Source organism: Neovison vison, chromosome 11 (assembly GCF_020171115.1).
Source record: "Neovison vison isolate M4711 chromosome 11, ASM_NN_V1, whole genome shotgun sequence".
Taxonomy (NCBI): domain Eukaryota; kingdom Metazoa; phylum Chordata; class Mammalia; order Carnivora; family Mustelidae; genus Neogale; species Neogale vison.
This window is the reverse complement of record NC_058101.1, coordinates 120,270,371-120,297,722: the sequence shown is the minus strand read 5'-3', so window position 1 is coordinate 120,297,722 and position 27,352 is coordinate 120,270,371. Positions and strand designations below refer to the sequence as shown.

The window sequence follows — 27,352 nt, the reverse complement described above, 5'->3', positions numbered from 1 at the left end:
TCAACAAGGTTATGGATAAACAAAGGGTAGGATATCCATGCAATGGAAAACCACTCAGCAATGAAAAGGAACACATGTACGACAACATGGATGACTCTCCAATATGCTGAGTAAAAGAAGCCAGACCCCAAAAAAAGTACATATTGTATGATTCCACATATCTAAAATCCTCAAAAACACAAATTAACCTATAGTGCCAGAACGCAGCTAGATCAGTGATTGCTTAGGGGTGGGGGTGGGGGCATGCAGGGTGGGGGTTGAGGAAAGAAGAGCAGTGAAAACGGATGGATTACAAGGGCACAAGAAGACTCTTGAGGGGATGACTATGTTCATTACCTTGATCGTGATGATGATCCCACAGGTGTCAAAACTCATTACCTTGTAATTCAAATATGTACAGTTTATGGTATATCCAATCATACCCAATAAAACTGAAAAAAAAAAATGTGTGTCAAAGCATATATAGGAAGGGGCTCCTGGCTGCCTCATTCAGCAGGGCATGCGACTCTTGATCTCTGGGTTGTGAGCTCAAGCCCCACGTTGTGTGTAGAGATTACCTTTTTTTTTTTTTTTTTAATTTGAGAGAGAGAGACAACAGGGGCAGAGGAGAGGAGCAGGGGGAGAGGGAGAAGGAGTCTCCCGCTGAGCAGGGAGCCCTACATAGGGCTCGATCCCAAGACCCTGGGATCATGAACTGAGCCCAAGGTAGATGTTTAACTGCCTGAGCCACCCAGATGCTTCTAGAGACTACTTTAAAAAAAAAAAAAAGGATATATAGGGAGGAAAGGATATATAGGGAGCAGAAGTCGAATCATCTGATCTGATCACTCTCTCCAAAAGAGACACCTTTTCATGCTCACTTCAGCAGCACATATACAAAAGTGTCACCTTTTCAACAATTTTTAAGGTTATTATGCTCATTCATTAAAGAAATATCAATAGAATGGCTACTATGGGTATATACTATTGTAGACAACAGAGACACCATGGAGAAATAGCAAACAAGTAAGCAAATAAATAATTGCAGATAATTGCTGTAAAGGAATTATAAAAGGGTGCTATCACAGAAAGTGACTGAGTAAAAGGAAAGTCCAATTTATCAGGGGTGGGGGGTTGTGGGGGGTGGTCATAGTAAGCCTCCCTCCAGAGATGTCATTTGAATGGGCCCTAAATAGTTAGGAAACATCTCTGTGACAGTCTGAGGAAAGACAAACTTGGGGAAAATAAAAAGCAAGTACAAATGTTCCAAGGCAGAAACAAGTCTGGTATGTCAGATGCAGGATTAGGTTAATGTTTTGCACCCAGTAGGACTGAGAGATGAGTGGGAACAGGTCCAAAAGGAAAGCAAGTATCAAATAACAAACTTAGGGCCTTGTAGGTCGCAGGAAAGTGTATTACTCGGGGGAGAGAGGTGATTTTTTTGGCAATGATATGAATGCTACTTTTTAAAGTTTTGTTTGCTTCTTAAGTAATCTCTGCATCCATGGTGGGGCTCAAAAGTCATGATCCTGAGATCAAGAGTCCATGTTCTTCCGACTGAGTCAGCCAGGGGCCTTTGCATGAGTGCCCTTAAAAAATCACTATGGCTGCTAAGGGAAGACAAAAGAAAGCCAAAGACGAATGCAAGAAGATCAGTTATGGGCCTTTTTCTGTGTTCCAAACAAGAGATGGTGTCACACTTATCCAGTGTGACAGAGGCGGAGAAAGAATGGACACATGTGGGAAATTTTCTGAAGACAGACCCAACAAGAGTTGCAGATGGATTGAACTGGGAGGAAAGAGTAAGGGACACTGGGTTTTTGGCCTACATCAAAGAATAGAAACTGCACCATTTACTGGAATGAAAAGACGATAACCATTCTTAAGACCACAATAAAAAGAGGCTAGAGAAACCAAGGGAAAGCAAGAGCCCAATAATTTATCTGAGATGACACAGCTACTAAGTGGTGGGACTGGTATTCAGTCCTGGGTGGTCCATGCCCTACACCTAAAGCTCTAAATCTGTTCTACACTGGATATAAATATAGTACTTAAAGGAAGTGAACAAAGGGAGAGTTGTTTTCTTTCCCTTTATGCTTGCTGCCCTGTCAGCCATTGGTGAAATTTCCGCCCCATCAAGACCCTGGCCCAGCCCTGTCCACAAACTTTCCCCCTCTGATGTTAGAACTCTGCTCTGCTTTGTAATTGTCCTTTCTTTCTTGCAGGGTCATTGTGAGGACTACAGGATATAAATAGAGCAACTGAAAGAGTTTCTACATCTAAGATTTTATTATATGGGTTTTTTCTTTTCTCCTTTCCCTTCTCTCTCCCCCTCTTCTGACCCCATGTTTTCATTGATGACAATTTTTATCAACTGAAAAAAATGAAGATTCCTTCCAAAAATTTCAGCTATTTATTGTTAAATTTCTATACTATAATATTTTTCATTAAAAATAAAATACAGCATGCAATTCACCGAGGGTTTCCCTAAGCTATTTTCCCTTAAAGGTATGTGTCTTCTACATGCCAACCAAAGTTTCAGAATGTTCACTACCACTCCTTGTTTATTCTTCGCACTCCTCCTGATGAGCCCAAAGATACCCATGGTTTCACCTTTCTTTCCCGTACCCACTCCTCCCTGTAAAACCCACCACTCAAGTCTACCAAGAACGTCCAATACCAACTTACCTAAAATTAACATAGCTCCTACACACCTAAGACAATTCTTCCCTTCTTGAACCCATAGTCTGGAATTCGCCCTAAATTCCTCTCCTTCATTCACCCACATCCCCTCAGGCAACCACATCCAATCAATGGCACCATCTTGTGGTTTCTACTTCTTCCATGACCCCTGAGTCAGGCCTATATTAGCCAAGCCACCTCTTTTCCTTAAGTTACACATGGTCACACCTGGATTACTGGGAGAGCTCTTCATGTGAAAGACAGAAATAAAAATTAACAGAAAAACAGTGTTGAGGAAACACATACAATTTAGGGAGAAGAATCTATTTCGTGTCCTCAGAGAGCTAAGGGAAGATAGGCAATCGTGAATAAAAAAGGTTACTTTTTAAAAAAGAGAGGAGCAAGCCTTCAGAGGAAAAAAATAGGAGACCAGAAATTAAACACTTATTATGGTTAGAAGATAAAACTCAGAGGCTCTTCCAGAAACTGAAGCAAAAGACGAAAGATTGGAAAACAAGAAAGAAAAGAAAATTAGAAGACCAGTACAGAAGATGTAGCATAATAAATAAATAGTACTTCTAGAATGTGTTGAGAAAATGATAAAGTAGAAATATGTACCAAAAAATTAATATAATTTCCCACAACTTAAGGCAATGAATTTTCAGATTGCAAGGGCCTGTGTAGTACCAAGCACAACAGGTACCGGTAAGAGTAATTACTGCTATCTGTTAGTGCTTACCCTGTGCCAGTCACTGTTCTAGGTGCTTCACATACTTAACTCATTTACTTGTCACAACTATCACTACCCACTTTTTAATTTTTTTTTTTTTAAAGAGAGAAAGCACATGAGTTGGGGGAGGGTCAGAGGCAGAGAGAGAATCTTGAGCAGGCTCCACATCCAGCACAGAGCCCAATGCAGGGCTAGATCTCACGACCCTGATATCATGACCTGAGCCAAAATTGAGAGTCGGACATTTAACCGACTGAGCCACCCAGGTGCCCCATCACTACCAACTTTTACAGGGGAAGGAACTAAAGCATAGGAAAGTTAAATAATTTGTCCCAGACAACACAGCCTAATAAGCGGGGAAACCAGCATTCAATCCCGGTGGCGCTGCTCTACATCCAGGGCTCTACATGACCATGTTATATCGGATTATTAGTCTTACACCATGAATCCTATCACAACAGTGGGATCTAGAAGATGCCATAGCTTCCAGAGAGAAAAAAGCAGGTTTTAGGGAAAGCATCCAAAGTAAAAATGACTTTGGAATGCTCACTAACAATACCAAAAACTAAAAAGAAATATAGAAATCCTCCACAATTTTAAAGAAACATTATTTACAACCTATAATTCTACACTCAGCCAATCCAACAATGAAATCTGAGCATAAAATACAAACTTTGGACGATAAGACCTCAAAAAAATTTCCTCACATGCACCCTTTCTCAGCTAACCACTGGAGAATATGCTCCTCTGTAATAAAAATAAATAAATAAACCAAGAAAGAGGATGGTCAGACACAGAAAAAACAGGAGCACCTACATCAAAGAGTAGGTGTAGATGATAACACAGAAATCAGAGAGAGATACATAACCGTGTGGAAATAAACAGTAAAGCAAGACAAGACTTGTGCTTGTGCTCTGTCAAATAAATCAATAAAATCTTAAAAAAAAAAAAAAAGATGGGGCACTGGGGTGGCTCAGACATTAGGTATCTGCCTTCACCTTGGATCATGATCCCAGGGTCCTGGGATCCAGCACCACATCAGGCACCCTGCTCAACTGGAAGCTGCTTCTCCCTCTCCCACTTGCCCTGCTTGTGCCCTCTCTTGCTGTGTCTCTCTCTGTGAAATGAATAAATAAAATCTTTACCAAAGGGAGTGCCTGGGTGGCTCAGTGGGTTGGAGCCTCTGCCTTTGGCTTGGGTCATGATCCCGGGGTCCTGGGATTGAGCCCCTCATCAGGCTTCCTGCTGGGCAGGGAGCCTGCTTCCTCCTCTCTCTCTGCCTGCTTCTCTGCCTACTTGTGATCTCCGTCTGTCAAATAAATAAACAAAATATTGTCTTTAAAATATCTTTACTATGGGGCACCTGAGTGGCTCAGTGGGTTAAGCCTCTGCCTTCGGCTCAGGTCATGATCTCAGGGTCCTGGGATCGAGCCTCACATCAGGCTCTCTGCTCAGTGGGGAGCCTGCTTCCTCCTCTCTCTCTGCCTGCCTCTCTGCCTACTTGTGATCTCTCTCTGTCCAATAAATAAATAAAATCTTTAAAAAATAAATAAATAAAATATCTTTACTAAAAAAAAAAGACAAAAGTGACAAACTGATCATCAGAGATTATCGTTTTTTAAACAGAAATAATCAGGAGATGCCATAGGTAGAGTGGCCAGATTTTGAACTAAAAAATCAGCTCATGTATGGTCTGGTGAGTATATATACATTGACAAGAACAAAACCCAATTCTTGAAAATTCGAGACTTTTGATCTCCACAAAGGTCAACAGAGTCAGGCTGATGCTCAGAGATGACAGCAGTAAAAAGGCAGTGATGCTCACAGTGATTTCCGGAATAACTACTGGAATAATTCTCACTGTGGGCCAGTTTCCTTTTAATCCTCAAGACAACTGTGTAGTAGGTACCAGTAATATTCCTGTTTTACATGAAAGAAAACTGAAACTTGAAGACATAAAGCAACTCTCTAGTGGTCACACCACTAGAAGCAGCCAAGCTGAGAGCTGAAGAAGACCACCAAGTGTCAAGCATGAACTCTCAACAAGGCCACGAGACCTTTTGGAACGAGACTAAGATAACAGAAGATGCTAAACCCCTACTGATTCAACTAACAAACACTAAATTGTGCTCAAATATAACTTTCATTTTTTTAAAGATTTTAAAAATTTATTTGACAGAGACATAGCAAGAGAAAGAACACTAGCAGGGGAAGTGGGAGAGGGAGAAGCAGGCTTCCCACTGAGCAGGGAGCCTGATGCAGGCTCGATCCCAGGACCCTGGGATCAAGACCTGAGCCCACAGCAGACACTTCGTGACTGAGCCACCCAGGCACCTCTCAGATATAACCTTCATATCGAACCGTGCCATGCTGGATTCAAATTCTAGGAAAACTGGTTTATGCTAGTCCAACATTTTTCAGCTTATTAAGTCCCCATTCTCTAACCTCTCTCTAAATAACCATTTTCCTTAAAATTAGGTCTTTGCATTTTCATGTCATCTGCATATATTTGTGTGTGTTTCACATGCTCCAAGGACATCCCAGAGAGACAACACGAAATTAACCAAAAGCAAAAGGACGATTTTTTGGGAAAACACAAGCAGAAAGTAAGTTCTACTTGCCACTTTAAAAGTACCACATGAGAGGGGTCCCTGGGTGACTCAGTCAGATGAGTCTCCAACTCTTGATTTAGCTCAGGTCTTGATCTCAGAGTTGTGAGTTCAAGCTGCACACTGGGCTCCATACTGGGCATGGAGCCTAGAGAGATAGATAGATAGATGGATAAAAATAAAGTATGGCGTGAGAATAGTAATTGATGTGTAACTGAACATTGGAAACTAAAGAGTTACTGAAATAAAACCTAAAATTTTTCTTAACCAAATAAAATTTTTTAGTCTACCATAGAAGAATTTTTCTCTGGATGCCTGGCTGGGTCTGTCATTGGAACCTGTAACTCTTGATCTTACGGTTGTGAGTTCAAGCCCCATGTTGGATATGAAGATTACCGAAAAATAAAATCTTTAAAAAAAAAAAAAAAAACGGACTTTTTCTCTCTCCTTTTTGGTGTCTCAAAGATGCAAATTCAAAATAATATCTCTGACAAGGAGTTTCCTCCTCCCTTGGTGCAAATTTACAAAAATCACAATGACTAATCACATAAACGACTTAATTCCAGCTACTTTTTCATCTACTTACAGTGTTGTCATGTGTGGTACAAAGGAAGAAGTAAGTGGCAGGAACACAGAAGATCCATCAGAGCTGTCCACCAACCCACAGGAGCTGGCTCGTCCACCAGTGGACACTTGAAGGTCTGCACCCAACTTCACACAGCAAAAAGCTGGAGACCTTCATTGCCTTTGGATGTGGAAAGCACTGAGTACAGGTTCAATTACGAGATGATATCACTTAGGTGGAAGAGGTCTTCTCAAACCAATTTGCGTTTCCCTTAGGGAAAGCTGAATTTCCTCAGCTACATTCTCCTGACATTTCAGGCGATTCAAGCGCTTCATTTCATACTCCCTTTCAAGTTTCATAGCTGGAAAATAAAATATATGGAGCAATCCAATGGACCTTTTTCACCAGACATAATATTGTTAAAAATGAACATTGAATCACATGTCAAAATTCACATTCTTCGATGCTAAACAAGAAGGGCTACATAGATGAGGGGTATGGTGTGAATGAGTATATTTAAGCATTTCTCTGATAATAAGCAAAATAACACAGATAAAATTTGCTATTTGCTAAAGTAGCTTTTACAGAACTTACATTCTGCAGAAGGGAGTAGAGTATTCTTAATGGTTTTAGTTTTTTTGAGGTGTAAAGGACTACCAAATGAAATTTCTCCCAAGAATGGCAACTTGATGTTGGCTAGGTTCGTGTACCAGGTCTCTGTAAGCCATGCAAGTTCCCAAGGTTCCTGTCTGGAGCAAAAATTCATTAATTCATTCAAAAGTATTTACTGAGCATCTATTGTGGGAAATACAGAAGACATCTTAATTCTCAGTTCTATTTTCCACTAGACATTTTCGCTTATGGGGAGATTTCAGGATTTTCCAGAGTTGCAAATTTAGCCAGGAGAAACGGCCTTACGTTAAATGTATAATGTAGGGGCACCTGGATGGCTCAGTGGGTTTCAGCTGAGGTCATGATACCAGGGTCCTGGAATGGAGCCCTGCATCAGGCTCTCTGCTTGGCGGGGAGCCTGCTTCCCCCTCTCTCTCTGCCTGCCTCTCTGCCTACTTGTGATCTCTATCTCTGTCAAATAAATAAAATCTTTTAAAAAATAAATGTATAATGTTATATATATATATATATATATACACACACACACACATACATACATATACTCTAACGTAGAGCTATATTGAAAAATTACGAATTTTAATGGCAGGAAGTTTTGTTCAAAAATAGCCTCCCTACGGCTCAGGGCGTGATCCTGGAGTCCCGGGATCGAGTCCCACATCAGGCTCCCAGCTCCATGGGGAGTCTGCTTCGCTCTCTGACCTTCTCCTTGCTCATTCTCTCTCTCACTGTCTCTCTCTCTCTCAAATAAAAAAAAAAAAAAAAAAATTAAAAAAAAAAAAAAATAGCCTCCCTACAGTCAATCCAACCTTTCCATCTCTTTTAAGAGGATGTGATTAAGAACTGTATGCTCTAGGATGCCTGTGTGGCTTAGTCGGTTAATCATCTGCCTTGGGCTCCGGTCATGATCTCAGCGTCTTGGAATTGAGTCCCATATCAGGCTCCTTGCTCAGTGGAGAGCCTGCTATTCCTTCTGCCTGCCTCTCCCCTTGCTTGTGCTCTTTCCCTCTGACAGATGAATAAACAAAATCTTAAATTAAAAAAAAAAAAAAAGAACTGTATGTTCCAAATCTTTTATGGCTGATCACAATTAGGGTCATATTTGGGAAGGGAAAGGGGGAATATCAAGCACTGAGCAGAGTGCTTGACATACACAAAGGCTTTGAGAGTGTGATCTTATTTCAATCTTTATAACCACCATGCAGGTAGACAAAGAAACAGAGACTCAGAAGTCAATTAAGAACCAGAGCTGGGGGGCGCCTGGGTGGCTTAGTGGGTTAAGCCGCTGCCTTCAGCTCGGGTCATGATCTCAGGGTCCTGGGATCGAGTCCCGCATCGGGCTCTCTGCTCAGCGGGGAGCCTGCTTGCCTGCTTCCCTCTCTTTCTCTCTGCCTGCCTCTCTGTCTACTTGTGATCTCTGTCTGTCAAATAAACAAATAAAATCTTTAAAAAAAAAAAAAAAAAGAACCAGAACTGGTACTTAGCCTAGGAGTAGTTATGTAGAAGCACTAGTACCAAGAGAATCCTCAGAAAACTGGAGAAGGGGAGGAAATCCCAAACTATAATACTAAAAATAATCACCATGAACTTCAAATGAATTGTCTTATATGTTCTAGTTTGGAAATTTAAAATATCAACTACACGTTTCTCATCTCATAGAGTCTATATGAGTTCATATGCACTAGGAAAGGTAGAAGACTGCTTTGGTACAAATCAGGGAAATGAGAGTGTTCTGTACATGGGTCTACTTGTTTTCCTCCTCCAACTTCCTTGCCACTTCATCATCTAACTTTAAGGAGGGACTTGAAGTCTACAATTCTTATAAATGCTTTGTGTCACAAGGACACAAAGATGTATTCATAAGAATGTTCACTGAAGCATTCTTTGTCCAAAAAATCTCATAAAATAGCCTTAATGTCTATCAGGAAGAGCCTAGTTAAACACACTGTGGTACATACACAGAATGAAAGAATGAGGTTTATCCTTATATGTTGATTTTGAAAGATGAGGAATAAAACACCTAATTTTTATCTAGCATTTACTGTATGCTGGGCACTATTTTAATCATTTTGCATATATGGACTCTTTTAATTGCCACAGCAACCCTGTGAGGTAGGCAGGTGCTATTATTATGCTCATTTGAAGGATTAGGAAACAGGAGTAGAACAACTTGCTCAAGATCACAAGGCTGTTGTGCTCATGGGTTTAGGATTTGAACCCAGAAAGTCAGACTCTAGAATCTGAGGTCTTACCCATTAGGCTACACAAGATACGGTGGGAGAGGGAGCAAAGTTCATAGCTCCCCCTGCTTGTACTCGATCGTTCTCCCTGTCACTCTCTCTCAAGTAAATAATTTGGAAAAAAAAAAAAAAAATCCTAAGGCCGGGGATATACCTGACTCGAAGACATTTTTAGGTAGATTTACACTCTCTACAGAGGAATTTTAACGTAGTTGACAGTAGTAGATATTGCTTCGGAGTAAGAACACAGACTTCCATCCCTGTCATTTGTTTACTTCATGACTGTGTGATTTTGATCAACCCACTTCTCCGAACCTCAGTTTGTATTGCTTTGTTGTAAAGACCAAGTAAGATGATTTATACATTCTTATTAAAAGCATTTCCAAAAAATAAAAAAAAGCATTTCCCATTAGGAACACCTGGGTGGCTCAGTGGGTTAAGCCTCTGCCTTGGCAGATCATGGTCCCAGGGTCCTGGGATGGAGCCCCACATCCGGCTCTCTGCTCAGCAGGGAGCCTGCTCCTCCCACCCACCCCCCTCCTGCCTCTGTGCCTACTTGTGATCTCTGTCTGTCAAATAAGTAAAGATCTTTAAAAAAAAAAAAATAAAAAGGCATCTCCCTTTAAAAAAAAAAAAAATCTCTATTTCGATAACTGAAAACGCCCAGCCCAGAATCTCACGGGGAACATAAGGCTTCCGGTACTTTTATTTTACCAAGGACACTCCCGACCCCCAGTCAATGCTCACAGTGATGAAAATACTTACACGTTATAACAGCTGCCCCGCAATATGGTTTTCACTGTGTTCTTCCTTGGCAAGCCGTAAGCCATGGTGAATCACCACAGTCCAACTTCCTAACATAGGTGCCTGATGTAATGACTGGCATACTCTGTTCGCTTTACCTGTAATGTTTGCAACTCACAGAATTAATGGCTTTCACTTTAATACCCACACAATAAAAAGATTTAGAAAGAGCATTTCTGGATGTCAGAACATCCTTAACAAATATTCCTTGAAGCTGAACCCCTAAGGTACCACCGTGTTCTCTTCCATTTTCCATGAACTCATTTGATCCTTTCTTACCGAGGACGGAGGAAAAGCCAAGTTAACAGCATCGGCATTCCGTCACTGCCCAACCTGCCAAACTGGCTCCAACACCGCACCCAAACGTGTCTGACTGGGGCAACGCTAAGCGACGAAAGGCTCTGCGGACACGGGAACTTCCCGTTCCCCGCCCGAGCCCTTTAAAGCAATGCTGACCTTCCCGGGTTTTCCCTTTTTCCGAAATCTCAGTTCACCCGGAAGCGGCCCACAGTACGAACCCCTTCCACCCACCCTCCTCGCACGCACCCTTCGGAGGGGCGAGCCTCCCCGCCGCCCCGGGGCGCAGTTCGGAGCGGGACCCGGCTCCAGGAAGAGGGTGGAGCCTCGGCCGCCTGCAGGGCCCGAGGCGGAGGGCGGAGGGCGGAGGGGCAGGCCCTCCCCGCGCCCCGTCCCACGCCAGCGCCCCGCCTCTCCTCCCAACCCCACCCGACGCGCGGCCGGCACGCCCAGTCAGCCGGGGCCTCGAGGGCGGGTCTCTGGGATCCCGGGACGGGGAGCGGGCGCCCGCGCCTGATTATCCGCACTAGCTGGTCTCGGAGCGCGCGCCCGATTAGGCGCCCATGGCCGCGCACAGCTGCGGGCCCGCGCCGCGGGCACACGCCTCCGTCCTGCTCGCTCCAGAGTTGCGGGCCGCGCCCAGGAGCGGGGTGGCTCGCGTCACGCGGAGGCCTCAATAAAGGGCTTTGTGGTGCCAGTCCAGCCCACCGGGGGCTAGGGGAGCCAAGCCCGGGACGGGGTCCCGCGGGGGCCCTCGGGTTAAGCGGCCACGGCTCGCACACCCTTGACGGAACAAAACTTGGGAGCGAAAGAGATGTAAGCTAGGCCTTTCTCTGAAAATGACACTTTTAAATGTCACGGAGTTGTACTGAAGCGACCCGGGGAATTAGTTGTGGGGACCATTTGGGGGTACCGCTTACAGAAGTGTACTCAGGACTGACGTGTTCGGCGTGAGCGAGCAGGTATGATCAATGTTCGCTGTCCCTGGTGCGTCAAGGCAGCTAGAAACGCGAGACAGCCCCAAGGCTACCTGCGATAAGTTACGTGTGGTCGTGGTCAGGACACGACAGATTAGAAAAGGTCGACTCATGGACCAGTTTCTGGAGTCATTACACCGAGGTGATTCAGGATGAATCTGTATTTTAATACGTCCGATAGTCATCACTTAAACCTCAAATGAAGATAGCCTGCCTCCTTCCTCCTTTAGGTCTTGGGTGTCGGAACGGACGGAATTGGCACTCGAGTTCTTCCACTCGCTAACTTTAAGGTCTCGCCCGTGTAAATTCTCTAATCCTCAATTTCTCCATCCGTAAAACAAGTGTCATACTCTGTATCTTGCAGGGTCCTTGTGAGAAATAAAGATCATGTCTGTCATTTCTCTGCCAACATGGTAAGTGACTAATTGTCTCATTTTGTGCCTGCTAACAACTTTATGAGATAGGCAAGGGATACTTACTATTCCAATTATGGAAGGGAGGAATGAACTCGGGTTAAGGGACTGCCTGAGGTGGCAGAGCTCATGAGTCGCAGGGCCAGCTTTTGAAGCTAAACATGGTACCCTTTCCACCCTGACAAGATGCCTCTGATACTAGCTCCTGTCCAATTAGGATAGGCTGGTAGGGTTGAACCCCCCGTTTTTTTAATTTTTTTTTTTCTTAATTTATTTGACAGGGAGAGATCACAAGTAGGCAGAGAGGCAAGCAGTGTGAGAGGGGGAAAGCAGGCTTGCCCCCTAGCAGAGAGCCCGATGTGGGGCTCCATCCCAGGACCCTGGGATCATGACCCGAGCCGAAGGCAGAGACTTTAACCCACTGAGCCACCCAGGCGCCCCCGAAGGCAGAGGCTTTAACCCACTGGGCCACCCAGGCGCACCGGCTTGAACCCCCTTTGAAAGTGCTTTTATGCTTCCCCAAAACTAGAAGGTGAGGACTCCTTCACTCTTTAACATTTCTGTTCTAATACCATTGAAAAAGGAGCCTCAAGGAGTGAGAGTGGATGTTAGCTTTTAACACAAGAAATGTTGAACCCATCGATGGGCTGTAACATCAATGTGGTAGATCTTGAACTGAATTTTTTTCAAACAAATTAACATAGAATGGGGCAGAGGCTAGTGAATGTGAGTACATCATGAGAATAAGTATTGTTTTGTGGAACTTACTTTTTGTTATCCATATGGACTCTTTTTCATGCCTGCATGTATGCGGTTTCAATATAAAATATAGTTCTCACAATGGGTCTAAAAAGTGTGAAAGCCACTGTCTAAGATCATTTCATTTTAGAGATGAAAAATTAGAGACCAAGTTGTTAACTGAAATCACACCTAGATGGAGCAGAGATAGGCCACTTTAGAGTTGTGGCTCAAGATGCTCTAGCTGTTCTCTTTTTATGGAGGAAGAAATTAAGCTCCAGGGAGAGGATGATATATATGTCCAGGGCCCCACTGAGAGAGATTAGACAGTCTGTGATTTCTCCATTTTTGAACCTCACTTCCTGTATATGTATATGATTCCTGAGAATGGTGTTTAGTTACTTCCTAGGTGACTCATTTTGAACAAATTCAGTAGAAGTTTCAGAGTATGACTTCTGAAACCAAGTCATAAACGGTATTGTGGCTTCCTTCTTGTGGTCTCTCTTGGATCACTAACCCTAGAAGAGATCAGATGCCATGTTAGGGCACTCTCAAGCCACCTTATGGAGAAACTCACAGGCAAAGGGATAAGGCCTCTAGCCGACAACTGGTGAGGTGCTGAGGCCTCTTGCCACCACCCATGTGAGTGAGCCAGCTTGGAAGCAGATCCTCCAAGCCTCCATCAAGCTTTCAGATGACTGCAGCCCCAGCTGATGTCATCACTGAAACTTCATGGGAGACCCTGAGTGAGAACCACCTAACTAAGCCGCTCCCGGATTCCTGGTCCTCAGAAAATATGAAAATGAATGCTTATCATTTTAAGCCACCTACCTTTAGACTATTTGTTACAGAGCAGCAGATAACTAATATACACTGTGTCTTATTGTAGAAGGAGTATTTTACACAGAGGAAAATAGCCATATTTTTATAATTGAGATTAATAATTTGATAAAAATGAAGGGTAATACACCTTATGCTTTATAGATTCCTCTGGGCAGCTAAAATCTCATCTAGGACCAGTTAAGAGAGACTTAAAAATTGTCAACACAGAAAATATATAGTAAGTATCACTCTCCCACATGTCTTTAAAAACAAAAATAACAGGGGTGCCTGGGTGGCTTAGTGAGTTGAGCCTCTGCCTACGGCTCGGGTCATGATCTCAGGGTCCTCTCTGTTGGGCGGAGAACCTGCTTCCTCCTCCTCCTCCTCTCTCTCTCTCTCTCTCTGCCTGCCTCTTTGCCTACTTGTGTCTCTGTGTCAAATAAATAATAAAATATTTTTTAAAAAATAACATTAAATCCTATAAGGTAGAAGGCTGTCCAATAGAGATCTGGTTCTTGCTCCACCCCCATAAAGACTATTTTAGTATTTTCTTTTGAATTATCATATCATTTCTAAACATTTCTTTGTCTCCCACCCACCCCCTGTTTCTTCTTTCCTCCTCCTCCCTTCCATTCTTTTCTTTATGATCTCTATCCCCCTGCTTTTCTGGTGCCCTGCACACAGTAAGCCTTCACTAATTATTCCAAAAAATTGGCAAGGTTCATTCAAATTGGTTAAGAGAGCATTGCTGCCACCTACTGTTAGAACTGAGGTACAAACAGGTATGCAAAGAGATGAGGTTAACAATCTTGTAACACAACAAAAAAGCAATAGTAGTGTACTGCATTGGGGGCACTGTTCAAGGAACTTCCTACACATTGCCTCACTTAATTATCACAACCATAGATGCTATTACAAGTTTAGTGGTGTGATTTTTAGGGATATTAGAGAAGTAAAAACTGAGGCACCTCAAGCAGGAAAAACTTTCCAAAGTCACAGAATTTGACCCAAGGCTATGCAATTCTGATATTTTTCTCTGTACCATACTGTACATTTTCCAGAATTGTACTTAAGGCAAGGTTTTAAGATATAAACTTGTAAATATTTTTGTAACTGCCCTTTTCAAATATTCTTTTAATTTCTCATCATACATAGATGAACAAAATATTTCGGGCACCTACTGCATACCAGCTATCATTCTTCTTCCTGCAATCTGAACTTCACAGTTTAGTGGAGAAGATAATAGTTTCCCTAGGACAGTTAAGGAAGAAAAGGGTTTATAGGGCTACTAAGTGACTTGCTTACAATTACATAACTAGTAAACTGCAGAACCTAATTTAGCCCAGGTCAATTTCACTCCTGACCTATACCTCCTTTGAGTTCTCTGGATCCCCTGACTGAACTATATATCCCTCTGTCTCTGAAATGTCCATTGCATCTTTACAAAAACATTGACAACCTGCCCATTTTATTTGAAATTGACAGAATAGGTGTTTTTTTTTTAGAGATTTTATTTATTTATTTGAGAAGGAGAGCATAAGCAGGGGGAGCAGCAGAGGGGAAGGAAGAAGCAGACTCCCTGCTGAGCAGGGAACCCAACTTGGGGCTCCATCCCAGGCTCCTGGGACCATGACCTGAGCCGAAGACAGACGCTTAACCGAGTGAGCCACCCAGGCCCCCCAACAGAGTAGGTTTCTGTACATACAGAAAATAATAGCCACAGCTAAGTTGTCCAGACTCCTCTGCTCTCCTTAGAGGTATAAATTACAATTTCGCAGGTGCCCAGTTGATAAACTCCTGTTCTTTGGGAGGCAAAGCAGGTCAGAATCTATTACCTAATCCAAGACTATGGCATGCGATTTACAGCCTAGGATTCTCCCCAGGACAAAATCCAGAGCAGTAAGGATCCCCTAGCTGACTCCCTGGCAGGCACCATGAACCTGCATCTGCCATGGAGCAGGTCATATCAGGATAGCTAGCCCCTGGCAGCTACACTGGAATCGCTCCACTGTGCAGGCATAAGGCACAAGTTGTAAGAACAGGAAGAAAGGTATTTCTTTACACATCATAATATATGAGGGCTTTGGAGTGTTACAATGTCACCTTACAAAGTACTAATTTAAACAAAGGACTTATCTACTTTAGTCCAGGTGGCATTTCAATTTCATGCTAATTTATAATAACTAGGGAAGTAGGAACAATTAGAAAATTAAGATGAGATCTCTAATATTCATTAAATATTTGTTAAAATTAATCACATTTTATTGACTTTTCAAGAAATAATAAATCGATTCAATTGAGCCTTTTCCTAAGGAGATACATAGCAGATAAAGAGGTAGTATGCTCTGATAGAAGGGGTCTAACTAGGAACAAAGAAAACCTAGACTAGAGACCCTTTATAAATATGAAAAGTATCTAAGACTTTGTTTCATTTATGAAACCAAACCAGTAATATCCCAAAATATTTTTATGATTGATTCCATGAATCTAAATCTTTCATGTAATTACAGTGCTAAGTTGTTAATAAGTTAGCAAGTGACTTTTAATAAATTTACCTATTTCATATTTTGACATATTTATGTAAAGAATTCATTAAAGTTCAGGGTACCTGGCTGGTTCAGTAGGTAGAACATGTGACTCTTGATCTTGGGATCATAAGTTCAAACCCCATGTTGGGCATAGACATTACTTAAAAATAAGTAAATAGAAAAGAATTAATTAAAATTCATATAGGCTATCAAGTTTATTTGCCCTATCCTTCTTTTTTTGAAGATTTATGTCCCTGGCTTATGATATCCATATAGTCCTTTTAATTTTATTTATCTCAGTGGTTCATAGTTCATCATAAACTTTCATTCAATTAGATTCAAGCCAATTTAACACACATCTATTGAGCACTTTCTGTATGCAAAGCTTTGTGATTGGCCCCATAGTTTAAAATTTGTCCCTCTTTTCCCCCTACCCCCATATGTAAGAAAAACTCTTTTAGGGGCGCCTGGGTGGCTCAGTGGGTTAAGCTGCTGCCTTTGGCTCAGGTCATGATCTCAGGGTCCTGGGATCAAGTCCCGCATCGGGCTCTCTGAACAGCAGGGAGCCTGCTTCCCTCTCTCTCTCTGCCTGCCTCTCCATCTACTTGTGATTTCTCTCTGTCAAATAAATAAATAAAATCTTTAAAAAAAAAAAACTCTTTTAGAGTTTTTCACAGCAACATGCAAAAAGAATGAAACTGAACCACTTTTTTACACCATATACAAAAATAAATTCAAAATGGATTAAAAACTTAACTGTAAGACCTGAAACCATAAAATTCCTAGAAGAAAACATAGGAGGAAAACTCTGTGACATCACTTTTAGCAGTATTTTTTTGGATCTATCTCTGGAGGCAAAAACAGCAAAAGCAAAAATAAACTATTGTGACTACATCAAACTAAAAAGCTTTTGTAAAGCAAAGGAAACCATCAACAAAACAAAAAGACAGTCTACTAAATGGTAAAAGATGTTTGTAAATTATATATATCCCATACATGGTTAACATCCAAAATATATAAAGAGCTCATAGAACTCAATATCAGAAAAACAAACAGTCCAATTAAAAAATGGACAAAGAGGTCACCTGGGTGGTACAGTTGGTTAAGAATCTAACTCTTGGTTTCAGCTCAGGTTGTGAGATCAAGCCCTGTGTCGGGCTCTGCATTCAAGGTGGAGTCTGCTTGGGACTGTAGTTCCCTCCCCCCTCCCCCCAACTTTTCTAAAATAAAGAAATAAATAAATCTTTTTCCAAAAAACGGACAGGGGCTCTGAATACACATTTTTTCATAGAAGACATCCAGATAGCCAACAGACACAAAGATACTAAATATCACTAACCATCAGGGAAGTGCAAATCAAAACCTCAATGAGGTATCACCCAACAAGGGTCAGAATGGCTAGTGTCAAAAAGACAAGGGAAAAAAAAAGATAAGAAATTACAAGTGTTGACAAGGAAGAGGAGAAAAGGAAACTCTTTTGTGGGAATGTACATTGATGCACCCACTGTGGAAAACAATATGGAGGTTCCTCGAAAAGTTAAAAGTAGAAATACCATATGATCCAGCAATTCCACTTCTGGATATTTAGCCAAAGAACATGAAAACAATAAAAAAGACATATGTACCCCCTATGTTTATTGCAGCACTATTGACAATATTCAAGATAGGGAAACAACCTAAGTGTCCCATCAGTAGATGAATGGATAAAGAAAATGTGGTATGTATATACATATACATATTTATATATGTATATATATAGAATAGAATATTACACAGCCATAAAAAAGAATAAAATCTTGTCAATCGCAACCACATGGATAAACCTAAAGTGTACTCTGCTATGTGAAATAACTCATACAAAGACAAATACCATATGATTTCTCTTATATGTGCAATCTAAATATAAAGCAAATGAAGAAGCAAAACAAAACAGAAACAGACTCAGAGAGAATGAAGTGTTTGTTGCCAGAGAAGAAGAGAACAGGGGGTGTGAACAAAAAAAAGAGAGGAAGGTTAATGATCTTCTAGTTACAAAATAAATGATCCACAGGGATGAGAAGTACAACAATGGGAATATAGTCGATAATATTGTAAAAACTATATGGTGACAGATAGTAACTAGATGTATCGTGGTGACCATTTCTTTCTTTCTTTTTTTTTTTTTTGACAGACAGAGATCACAAGTAGGCAGAAAGGCTGGCAGAGAGAGAGGAGGAAGCAGGCTCCCTGCTGAGCAGAGAGGCCAATGCGGGGCTCGATCCTAGGGCCCAGGGATCATGACCTGAGCTGAAGGCAGAGGTTTTAACCCACTGAGCCACCCAGGTGCCCCTCTTAGTGAATATAAATATCGAGTCACTAAGTTACACACCTGAAACTAATACAATATTGTATGTCAATTATTGTTCAATACAAAAAGTAAAAACAGGTAAAGCTCTCTTTTCCCGTGAAGATGTATGTCAATTATGAAAAGTATACATTCTCAGCTTAGAGAAATGTGGAAAAAGAAATTATCACCACCCTTTCTGTCAGTTGTTAAAGTCATTGTGAAAGAATTAAGATGCCCTTTTTTTTTTTTAAGATTATTTATTTATTTATTTATTTGACAGAGAGAGAGATCACAAGTAGGCAGAGAGGCAGGCAGAGAGAGAGAGAGAGAGAGAGAGAGGAGGAAGCAGGCTCCCTGCTGAGCAGAGAGCCAGATGCGGGACTCGATCCCAGGACCCTGAGATCATGACCAGAGCCGAAGGCAGCGGCTTAACCCACTGAGCCACCCAGGCGCCCTAAGATGCCCTTTTTAAGCCAAAATCTAAAATTGGAATATCTGTAAGCCCCCATAGACATTAAATCACAATCTACTTAAATTCAGGATTTAAGAGAAATTATTTCAAAGTGTAGAACTTCTTGGACTTGCTTAAACACTGACTTCCTAATGATAAAACTGTCTGTGAATTTTACTCCTTAATCCTTTTTCCATCTGCTTGATTTTCCAAGATAAGTTCTTTTTTTATTGTAGTGAGAGAAAATTGGCTAATATTACTATATATATTTAAAGTGTACAGTGTAATGATTTGCTATGCATGTATAGTTTAAAATAATTACCAGGGGACACCTGGGTGGCTCAGTCAGTTAACCCTCTGCCTTCAGCTCAGGTCATGATCCCAGGGTTTGGGGATCGGACCCTACATCTGGCTTCCTGCTCAGTGGAGAGCCTGCTTTCCCCTTCCCTTTACTCCCCTGCTCCTGCTCTCTCGCTCCACTCTCTATCTCAAATAAATAAATAAAATATTTGAAAAAATTTTAAAAACTCAAATAAAATAAAATGATTACCAAGATTGAGATAACCCACCACCCCACATAGTTAATAGTTAACATGGTGTGTGTGTGTGTGTGTGTGTGTGTGTGTAGTGAGAGTGCTTGAGTCTCCTCTCCTTGAGTGCGACCCTCTTCTAACAAATAGAATAAAATAAAAGTGACAGTGTAGGCCTCAGAGACTCTGTCAGAAAAGGCCGTATGGCTCCCTTCAGATCACTGTCTTTGGGAGAAGCCAGCCACCATGTTGAGCAGACCTACAGAAAGACCTGTTGGGTCCGTTATCAAAGGAACGAGACTGAGACAAAGTTACGCAAAGCCTTATTCTATGCCAAGCATTAGAAGTTAGACTGACCGGCCAGGGAAACGAGGCTGAGACAAAGTGAAAGTTATGTAAAGCTTTATTCTATGCCAAGCATTAGAAGTCAGACTGACCGGCCAGGGCTGCCTCCGAAGAGAGCGACGCCCCTTGGTCTTACAGGCTAGTTTTTATAGGGCACAATCACAGACATCTACATATGTGGCTTTGGCTGATTGGATGTCTCCTACCTGTGTGTTTTAGTAACGGTTACCAATGGCCTTGTTTTAGGTATGTGTTTTAGTAATAGTTACCTGGAATTGGCCTTGTTTTAGATGTGTGTTTTAGTAACAGTTACCTTGTTTTAGGTGTTGTGTTTTAGTAACAGTTACCTGGAACCGAGAGCAGTAACTTTTCTAGACAACAAAATGTCTACCTAGGCAACATGGAGTCACTATGGCTAAGTAGGCCCAGGAAGGCCCTAGGGGGTTAACATGTTTTAACGTGGAATCGACCCCAACAGACCATGGAACAAGTAAGTCGGGCCTCAAGTCAACAGCTGTATGAGTGAACCATCTTAGAAAGGGATCCTCCATCCTGAGTCAAGCTTTTAGATGACTATAGCCCTTGCACACATCTTAATTATAACCTCATGAGAGACACTGAGCCACAGACATCCAACTAAGCTGCCCTCAAATTCCCGGCCCAGAAAATCTGTGAGATAACCTGGGTATTTTAAGACACTAAATTGGGACTAATTTGTTACACCAATAGGTAATTAACACAATAGGCTAGATGACTCCTACATGAGAAAGAGATAAAGAGAAGTATAAGGAAAGATCTGGAAATGATTTAGAGTTAAGAGGAGAAAAAAGTAGAAAGAGGGTGTAATAAGAAGAATTCCAAAGGTGTTCATGTTTTTGGAGAGACAGTATGAGGCTAGGGTAACTGATATAAGAAGCGAGACTTTGGGGATAGAGAAATGTTAAAATGTGTATTTCAGAAACTTTGCTGTGGTATTTGGTATAAACCTCTCCCCTGTTTCTAGAAAAACTAAGTAAAGATCAATATATTTTTAAATAATAGCAATAATTCAACTTCCCAGTGATTTAACGTATCCTCAGGCTCATGAACCACTTATCAAATTCAACCCTAATAATTTTGTCCTTCTTTACTAGATCCTCGATTTCCTAGTTTTTCTTCTCACTAGGAGTGACCACGGACAAAGCTCTGGCCAATGAGACAAAGGGGAAGTCTACTGGGAGCCTCTGTGAAATATTCTGCTTCCTGCTAAGGAGAGAAAAACCCTTAAGAATTCCCTAGCACTTCCCCTGACCTTTCTTCCTGTGTCACAAGTGCGTTGAAAAGTTGTATGAGGCCACTGTCTCCTGCCAATGAGAAGATAGGTGTGACAACAGGAAGGCATCAACAGGGGTGACTGAGCATAAGGATGGTAAGCACCTAGAGCCACCAAGGCATGTCTGAGGGGTGGCATCACGCCTGAAATGCCTCATTCCAATCTCTTATTACGTGAGAATATTAATGCTCTTTTTTTGATTAAGCCACTTCCGCTATAGTATGGTTTCCCGTATTTGTGGTAAAAATCATTCCCAGCTGAGACCTAAGAAGAATAAGTATTCATGGTGCCCTCAAGGCAAGCAACAAAATATGTGTGGACCTGAGAATTCCACCTGAGTTCAGAATCCCCTCCCCCTAGCTAAGAGTCCTCCAGCCAGGGAGTTCCCTCAGTGCTGCAGTGTTTCAACTGCAAGATGGAGATAATTTAAAAAAAAAAAAAAAAAAAAAATTTTTTTTTTAAATTTAAAAAAAAAAAAAGATGGAGATAATTAAACTTTCACCATAGGGCTGTCATGGCCACAGCAAATTTTATACAACAAATTATATTAAACAACAAATTATTATACAATAAATATAAATATTTTGTATTATTTTATATAGCAAATATAATTTCATATATTTTGAGAGTTTAAAAACTAAAAACTTAGTCTTCCAAATCTTCAAAAATCACAGAATCCTCACAAAATGTGAAGTCTATCAACTACAAATTTAGAGTAGCAGATAATCTGCTACCGTAAACAATCACCATATTTTGGACAGACATGAAATGAATTTGGTTTTTAACTCTTCAATGAAGAAAATTTCAAAAATATACAAAGGCAAAGAGATGCACATACCGAATCTCCATCTACACATCACTCAATGTCAGCAACTTATCAATGGATTTCCATTCTTGTTTAGTGTTGTCACTTTCCCCACAAATACTGTGTGACTTTTTTGAAGTTATTTATAAGACACTTTAATTTTTCACACACACAAAAAAATGAAAATGTGTACATCTCCAGAGCTAGCAGCTTTTTCTGAAGTTTTCCCATATTTGTTCTGAAGGTAAGACCTTATATTGAGATCTTAATAATGGCAGTTGAAAAAGTACGGATTTTGAAGCTGTCTCTAGACTGGGTTAAAATTCTAATTTCACCGATCACCAGGTGATCGGGAGCAAGTTACTTAGTTTCTTCTGGGCCTCAGGTTTTTCACCTGTAAAGAGCAGAACAGCAGTCAGGACCCACTCTCCAGTCTCTCTTTTTTTGTTGTTGTTTTTATTTTTAAGATTTATTTATTTATTTGAGAGAGTGCACACACAAACACACACACAGAAGGAGCGTAGGGCGCAGAGGGAGAGGAAGAAAAGCAGACTTCCCACTAACCAGGGAGTCTAATAATGTGGGGCTGGATCCTAGGAGCCCGGGATCATGACCTGCGCTGAAGGCAGACCCTTAACCAACTTAGCCACCCAGGCGCCCCATCCAGGTTCACTTTGGGAAATAAATAGCAAAACAATGGTGAGTAATAACTATAATTGACGAAGTAAGCCAACCACCGCCCTAAGCACTTTTCCTATAGTGTCTTCAGTTCTTGGCACTTGGCACTTGCCTGGTGCTCGGCAAATGTTCCCTGTCAGTCCTTGGAGCAGGTTTGGCTACAGCAAAGATGACCAAGAAGTTGCTCTGGTTATGGGAGGCTGGTGAGAACAAGTAGTGCCTAAGCAGAGTCCTCCACAACGTGAAGAGGGGCAGGGCTGAAGAAAGCCTTCTGAAATTTACAAGCCAGCCCAGCTGTCTAGAGCAGGGAGGGTGAGAGATGGAATAAGGAGAAATGAATGAGGAGGAAAGAAACTAGGGAGTCAGGAAGAGAGGAATGTACCGTGTCTCCGGTCCCTCTCCGGTGCTCTCACACACCAGCTTTCCAGACTTCACACGGCCCCTCCCAGCAATTACCTTTGAGGCTCAGTAGCTGGTCCACACTCAGGCCTGCTAAGCCGGGGAGGCCAAGATTTAAACCCATATCCATCTCAGGATGCTTGTTTCACTCCCCACGGCCACTTCATACCCTTTTCAAATGATCTGAATGACAAGTGACTGTTTTACAGAACTGGCATCTGGAATGTTAGACATGGCTTTGGGAATGAGGAATGTCAGAATGGGAGGGGTCAGGGAAGCAGACAGGTGGCCCCAGAAAGACCTTGGCCCCATTCTTTAGGAAGACACTGCCAAACAACCCTCAAGGTTTCTGTGGCTCCTGTTACTGTTTGATGGGCCTGCCTGTGTTTGATCTGCAAATAAGGGCTGCTTCAGATGAGCCCACCAGCAGTCCTGACTACCTCAGACGGTATAAGAACTGCCTGACCTTGGGAACCCAGACTTTTCCCAGGAAATACTTAGAATAGCAATAAGCCGGGAATGGATCCTAAGGGCTAGGAAGGAATGATTCTAAAATCAATGTTTACTAGCAAGGAAAGCCTTCTCTTTTTTCTGTTTCTCCCTCCAGAGGACTTTGTATCTAAACTGGGCTTTAAATATAAAGTAGGAGATCTACTAATTCTTCTCAAAGGGCATTTGGAAAGTTGTAAAAATCAAAGGGGAGATGAATTTAAAATGAATATTCCCAGGCCCTGCCACCAAAATTCTAATTCAGAGGGATCAAGAATCAGCTTTCAAAAAATAAGTGCCCAGCTGATTCTCTTTCAGGTGTTTTTGGACATTTCCCTGAAACTGGCCTGGAGACCATTGCATCAGATGAGTCTTGTGAAAAATAGAAATTCTGTAGATAACCTGAAATTTTTTTTAAAAATATTTTATTTATTTATTTGACAGACAGAGGTCACAAGTAGGCAGAGAGGCAGGCAGAGAGAGAGGAAGAGAAGCAGGCTCCCTGCTGAGCAGAGAGCCGGATGTGGGGCTCTATCCCAGGACCCTGGGATCATGATCTGGGCCGAAGGCAGAAGCTTTAACCCACTGAGCCACCCAGGTGCCCCATTAACCTGAATTTTAATCAGCAGGAGCAGAGTTGCTGGGGAAGTGTGAGGAAGGAAGCCCAGGATTCTGCATTTTATTTTTTCCTTTTAAAGTTTATTTATTTTTAAGTGATCTCTACATCCAACATGAGACTTGAAGTTATGATCCCGAGATCAAGAGTAACATGCTTCTCCAACTGAGCCAGCCGGACACCCCTGGATTCCACTTTTTTTCTTTTTTTTTTTAAGATCATTCAGCTATTTATTAGGAAATATGGACAGAAACAAATTCTGCAAAATTTTTACTTTGGTGTTTTCCCCAATATATTATACCACTACATTACAGTACCTTGACTTATTATCATTCTTCAAAATTTCATTATAAATAAGTAAAAATTTTCTTAATTTCTCTCCAATCCTCTCCACGTTCTATTCCATAACTATGTCCTTTTTTTTTTTTTTTTTTTTAACGTATAATGTATTGTTTGCCCCAGGGGTACAGGTCTGTGAATCATGAGTCTTACACAATTCACAGCCCTCACGATAGCACATACCCTCCCTGGTGTCCATAACCCAGCCACCCTTCCCCGGCAACCTGGATTCCGCATTTTAAAGAGGCTTTCCAGGTGAAAGTTTAGTGGTAAATTTTAAGAACTACCTGCCAAGGAAATAATAAAATATTCTCTTAGGTGGGGCAAGGCCTGGAGGACCTGTTTCTGCTGAATCCCATTAAGCTACTTTGGGTGTATCTTCATGCGAAGCCACAAACCCAAGACTCACCTAAGGAATGAGAAAGACAGGGTACTGAGAACAGGAATTGAGTAATAACCAACAATGGTTCCACACCAAAGAATCTTTATAAAGTTTCTCCAATGGGAACACCACAGCACATTGACTCTCTATTCATCCTTACTTGGCCTGCAGTCTAAGTTTTCTTACACGTAGATGCTCAATAAATATTTTTTAAATTGACTTGAATATATTCCCCTTTGAAGAACCATGCTTTCAACAAGTACTTCTATAAACTTTGATATATTTTTTTCCTGGTGATGTTTAGACAAACATACATATGTATACATGCAAGGTGCAAAAGAGGTGATGGTGAACAAAAGTGGGTGTGATAAAGTAGGGAAGATAAAACTTAATGAGTTGCTAACCAAACTTCAGTTGTAAGCCCAGGAAAACATAACCACAAGTTCTAATTTTGGTTTACTTCCTCTTTTGCCCCAGGATCTTAAATATGCTACTTTCATTTCTCTATTTCAACTGTGCCTTTTTTTTTTTTTTTTTTAAGGAATATGCCTTGTGGAATTATTTTAAGAAATAAGTAATAAGAGTTTGGAAAGCACCTTTTCCTCTTAGCCAAAATTGTGAAGAGAATCTCCACCATCTGGCAGCTAGGCCAGTTCAATGAGACAAGTAGTTGGTTTTCTTGTTGTTTGTTTTTAAGATTTTATTTATTTGACAGAGAGAGAGAGAGAGCATAAGCATGAGGAGCAGCAGAAGGAGAGGAAGAAGCAGGCTCCCCACTGAACAGAGAGCCCAACTCGGGACTCGATTTCAGGACCCTGGGATCATGACTTAAACCAAAGGCAGACGCTTAGCCAACTGAGCCACCCAGCTGCCCCAAGTAGTTTCTTTCTTTCTTTACTTCTTTCTGTAAACAAAAGATCATTTAGTAAATGTTTATTTTAGGTTTTTTTTGTTTTTAAGATTTTATTTGTTTGACAGAGAGATCACAAGTGAGCAGAGAGAGAGGGAGAAGCAGGCTCCCTGCTGAGTAGAGAACCTGATGTGGGGCTTGATCCTAGGACCCTAAGATCATTATCTGAGCCAAAGGCAGAGGCTTAACCCACTGAGCCACCCAGGTGCCCCTTTTAGTTTAGTTTTGTTTTGTTTTGTTTTGTTTTTAAGATTTTATTTGTTTAGTAAATGTTTATCGAGGATTCATTATATGCTAGAAGCTGTAATGACGTCTACCTACTATTGTTGAAGAAGCAGGAGAATTAAGGGAAAAGCAGAAGTTGAAGGATCAGGGAAAAGTCACTGACCAGCTCTCCTTTGGTGCTGGCAGAGGTGGACAAGATGGAGCTTGCAAAGCCAACTGAGAAACCAGGCGCTTCAGCTGTGAGGGTGGAACGGCCCAGCCAGGAGTCACTGCTGGTTAGCAGGGCCTGCACTTCAGAGAAGAGCCAGGTATGGGGCAGGCAAGAGCAAGAACATACAAAACCCGCTACCGGTATGGGGGAGAGTCGGGACAACCAACATATACAAACCTCTCTGTTTTCTTCTAGAGCATGACTGCTCTTTCTCTACAATCTACCAAAACTCATGCTTGGGCAATTTTTTTCAACTCTCTAAGGCAAATCACACAAGGAAGGGGATTCTGGGAACTGTAGTTCCAGTTCGTCCAAAGTGACACCATACATAAGAGGAATTGGGTCAAGAAGGGATGACAGTTGGCCGAGAGGCCAGTGCATGATTAAAGATGACACAATGCAAAGGTTCTGAGCAAAAGTGCTTGTTCAGATCCCAAGCCCTTTGTAATTCCTCCAGATTGAAAGTGTGGTCTCCTGTGTCAGCATAGAATCCAGGAGGCAAGACCAGACCTCTGTCATGAGGAGAAGACAGGTACTATAAGTAAATAAGACTTTCATCATGGGAAGTGAGGAAAGGTCCCAGAAAGATAATGGTGGGCAAACTCTGAGGGCACTTCTATAAGGGGAAAACACCTTTAGCACCTGGCAGGATATGTGGACAGGAAAGGTGTGAAAATGTGAGTGTGTGTGAAAGAAGAGTGAAATTTTCAGTAGTAGAAAGCCCATAGATACTTAATTTTTTTTACATTAATTCCAGTATAGTTAACCTACAGTATTATATTCATTCTATTCATTAGAATTGTAAATATACAATTCTTACATTACACAGTGCTCCTCATAATAAGTATACTCCTAACCCTCTTCACCTACTTCCCCCATCTCCCCACCCGCCTCCCCCCTGGTAACCAACCATCAGTTCTCTTTAGTTAAGAATCTGTTTCTTGAGGCACCTGGGTGGCTCAGTGGGTTAAGCCTCTGCCTTCGGCTCAGATCATGATCTCAGGATCCTGGGATCGAGCCCCACATCAGGCTCTCTGCTCAGCGGGGAGCCTGCTTCCCCCTTTCTCTCTGCCTCCCTCTCTGCCTATTTGTGATCGCTCTCTCTGTCAAATAAATAAAATAAATAAAATCTTAAAAAAAAAAGTCTGATTCTTGATTTATTTTTTTTTTCCTTTCATTCATTTGTTTCATTCCACATAAGAATGAAATCATGGGGGGGCGTCTGGGTCTCAGTGGTTAAAGCCTCTGCCTTCGGCTCAGGTCATGATCTCAGGGTCTTGGGATCGAGTCCCGCATTGGGATCTCTGCTCAGCAGGGAGC

General features: G+C 41.7%; 2 protein-coding genes across 4 annotated transcripts in view; both read right to left on the bottom strand.

The window, feature by feature from the left end:
• Nucleotides 1-6,645, bottom strand: part of SLC10A6 (solute carrier family 10 member 6) — a 47,398-nt gene extending 40,753 nt beyond the window's left edge. The window contains exon 1 of one of the 2 annotated variants that reach the window (XM_044224582.1): nucleotides 6,587-6,645. The gene's annotated coding sequence lies outside the window, so the exon portion shown is untranslated. The remainder of the gene's footprint in view (nucleotides 1-6,586) is intronic. The other variant, XM_044224581.1, reaches the window with a different exon arrangement.
• A 129-nt stretch (nucleotides 6,646-6,774) lies between these two features.
• On the bottom strand, nucleotides 6,775-10,875 carry C11H4orf36 (chromosome 11 C4orf36 homolog). Of its 2 annotated transcripts, none has more exons than XM_044224584.1 (4): nucleotides 10,786-10,875; nucleotides 10,201-10,337; nucleotides 7,160-7,314; nucleotides 6,775-6,926 (listed from the first exon to the last, which is right to left on the bottom strand). In XM_044224584.1, exons 2-4 carry the CDS (start codon nucleotides 10,263-10,265, stop codon nucleotides 6,793-6,795), a joined length of 354 nt encoding a protein of 117 aa, XP_044080519.1. In that variant the 5' UTR covers nucleotides 10,266-10,337; nucleotides 10,786-10,875; the 3' UTR covers nucleotides 6,775-6,792. The 2 variants fall into 2 exon arrangements, with proteins under 2 accessions (XP_044080519.1, XP_044080518.1); XM_044224583.1 differs by lacking the exon at nucleotides 10,786-10,875 and adding an exon at nucleotides 10,519-10,754.
• Between the last annotated feature and the right edge of the window lie 16,477 nt (nucleotides 10,876-27,352).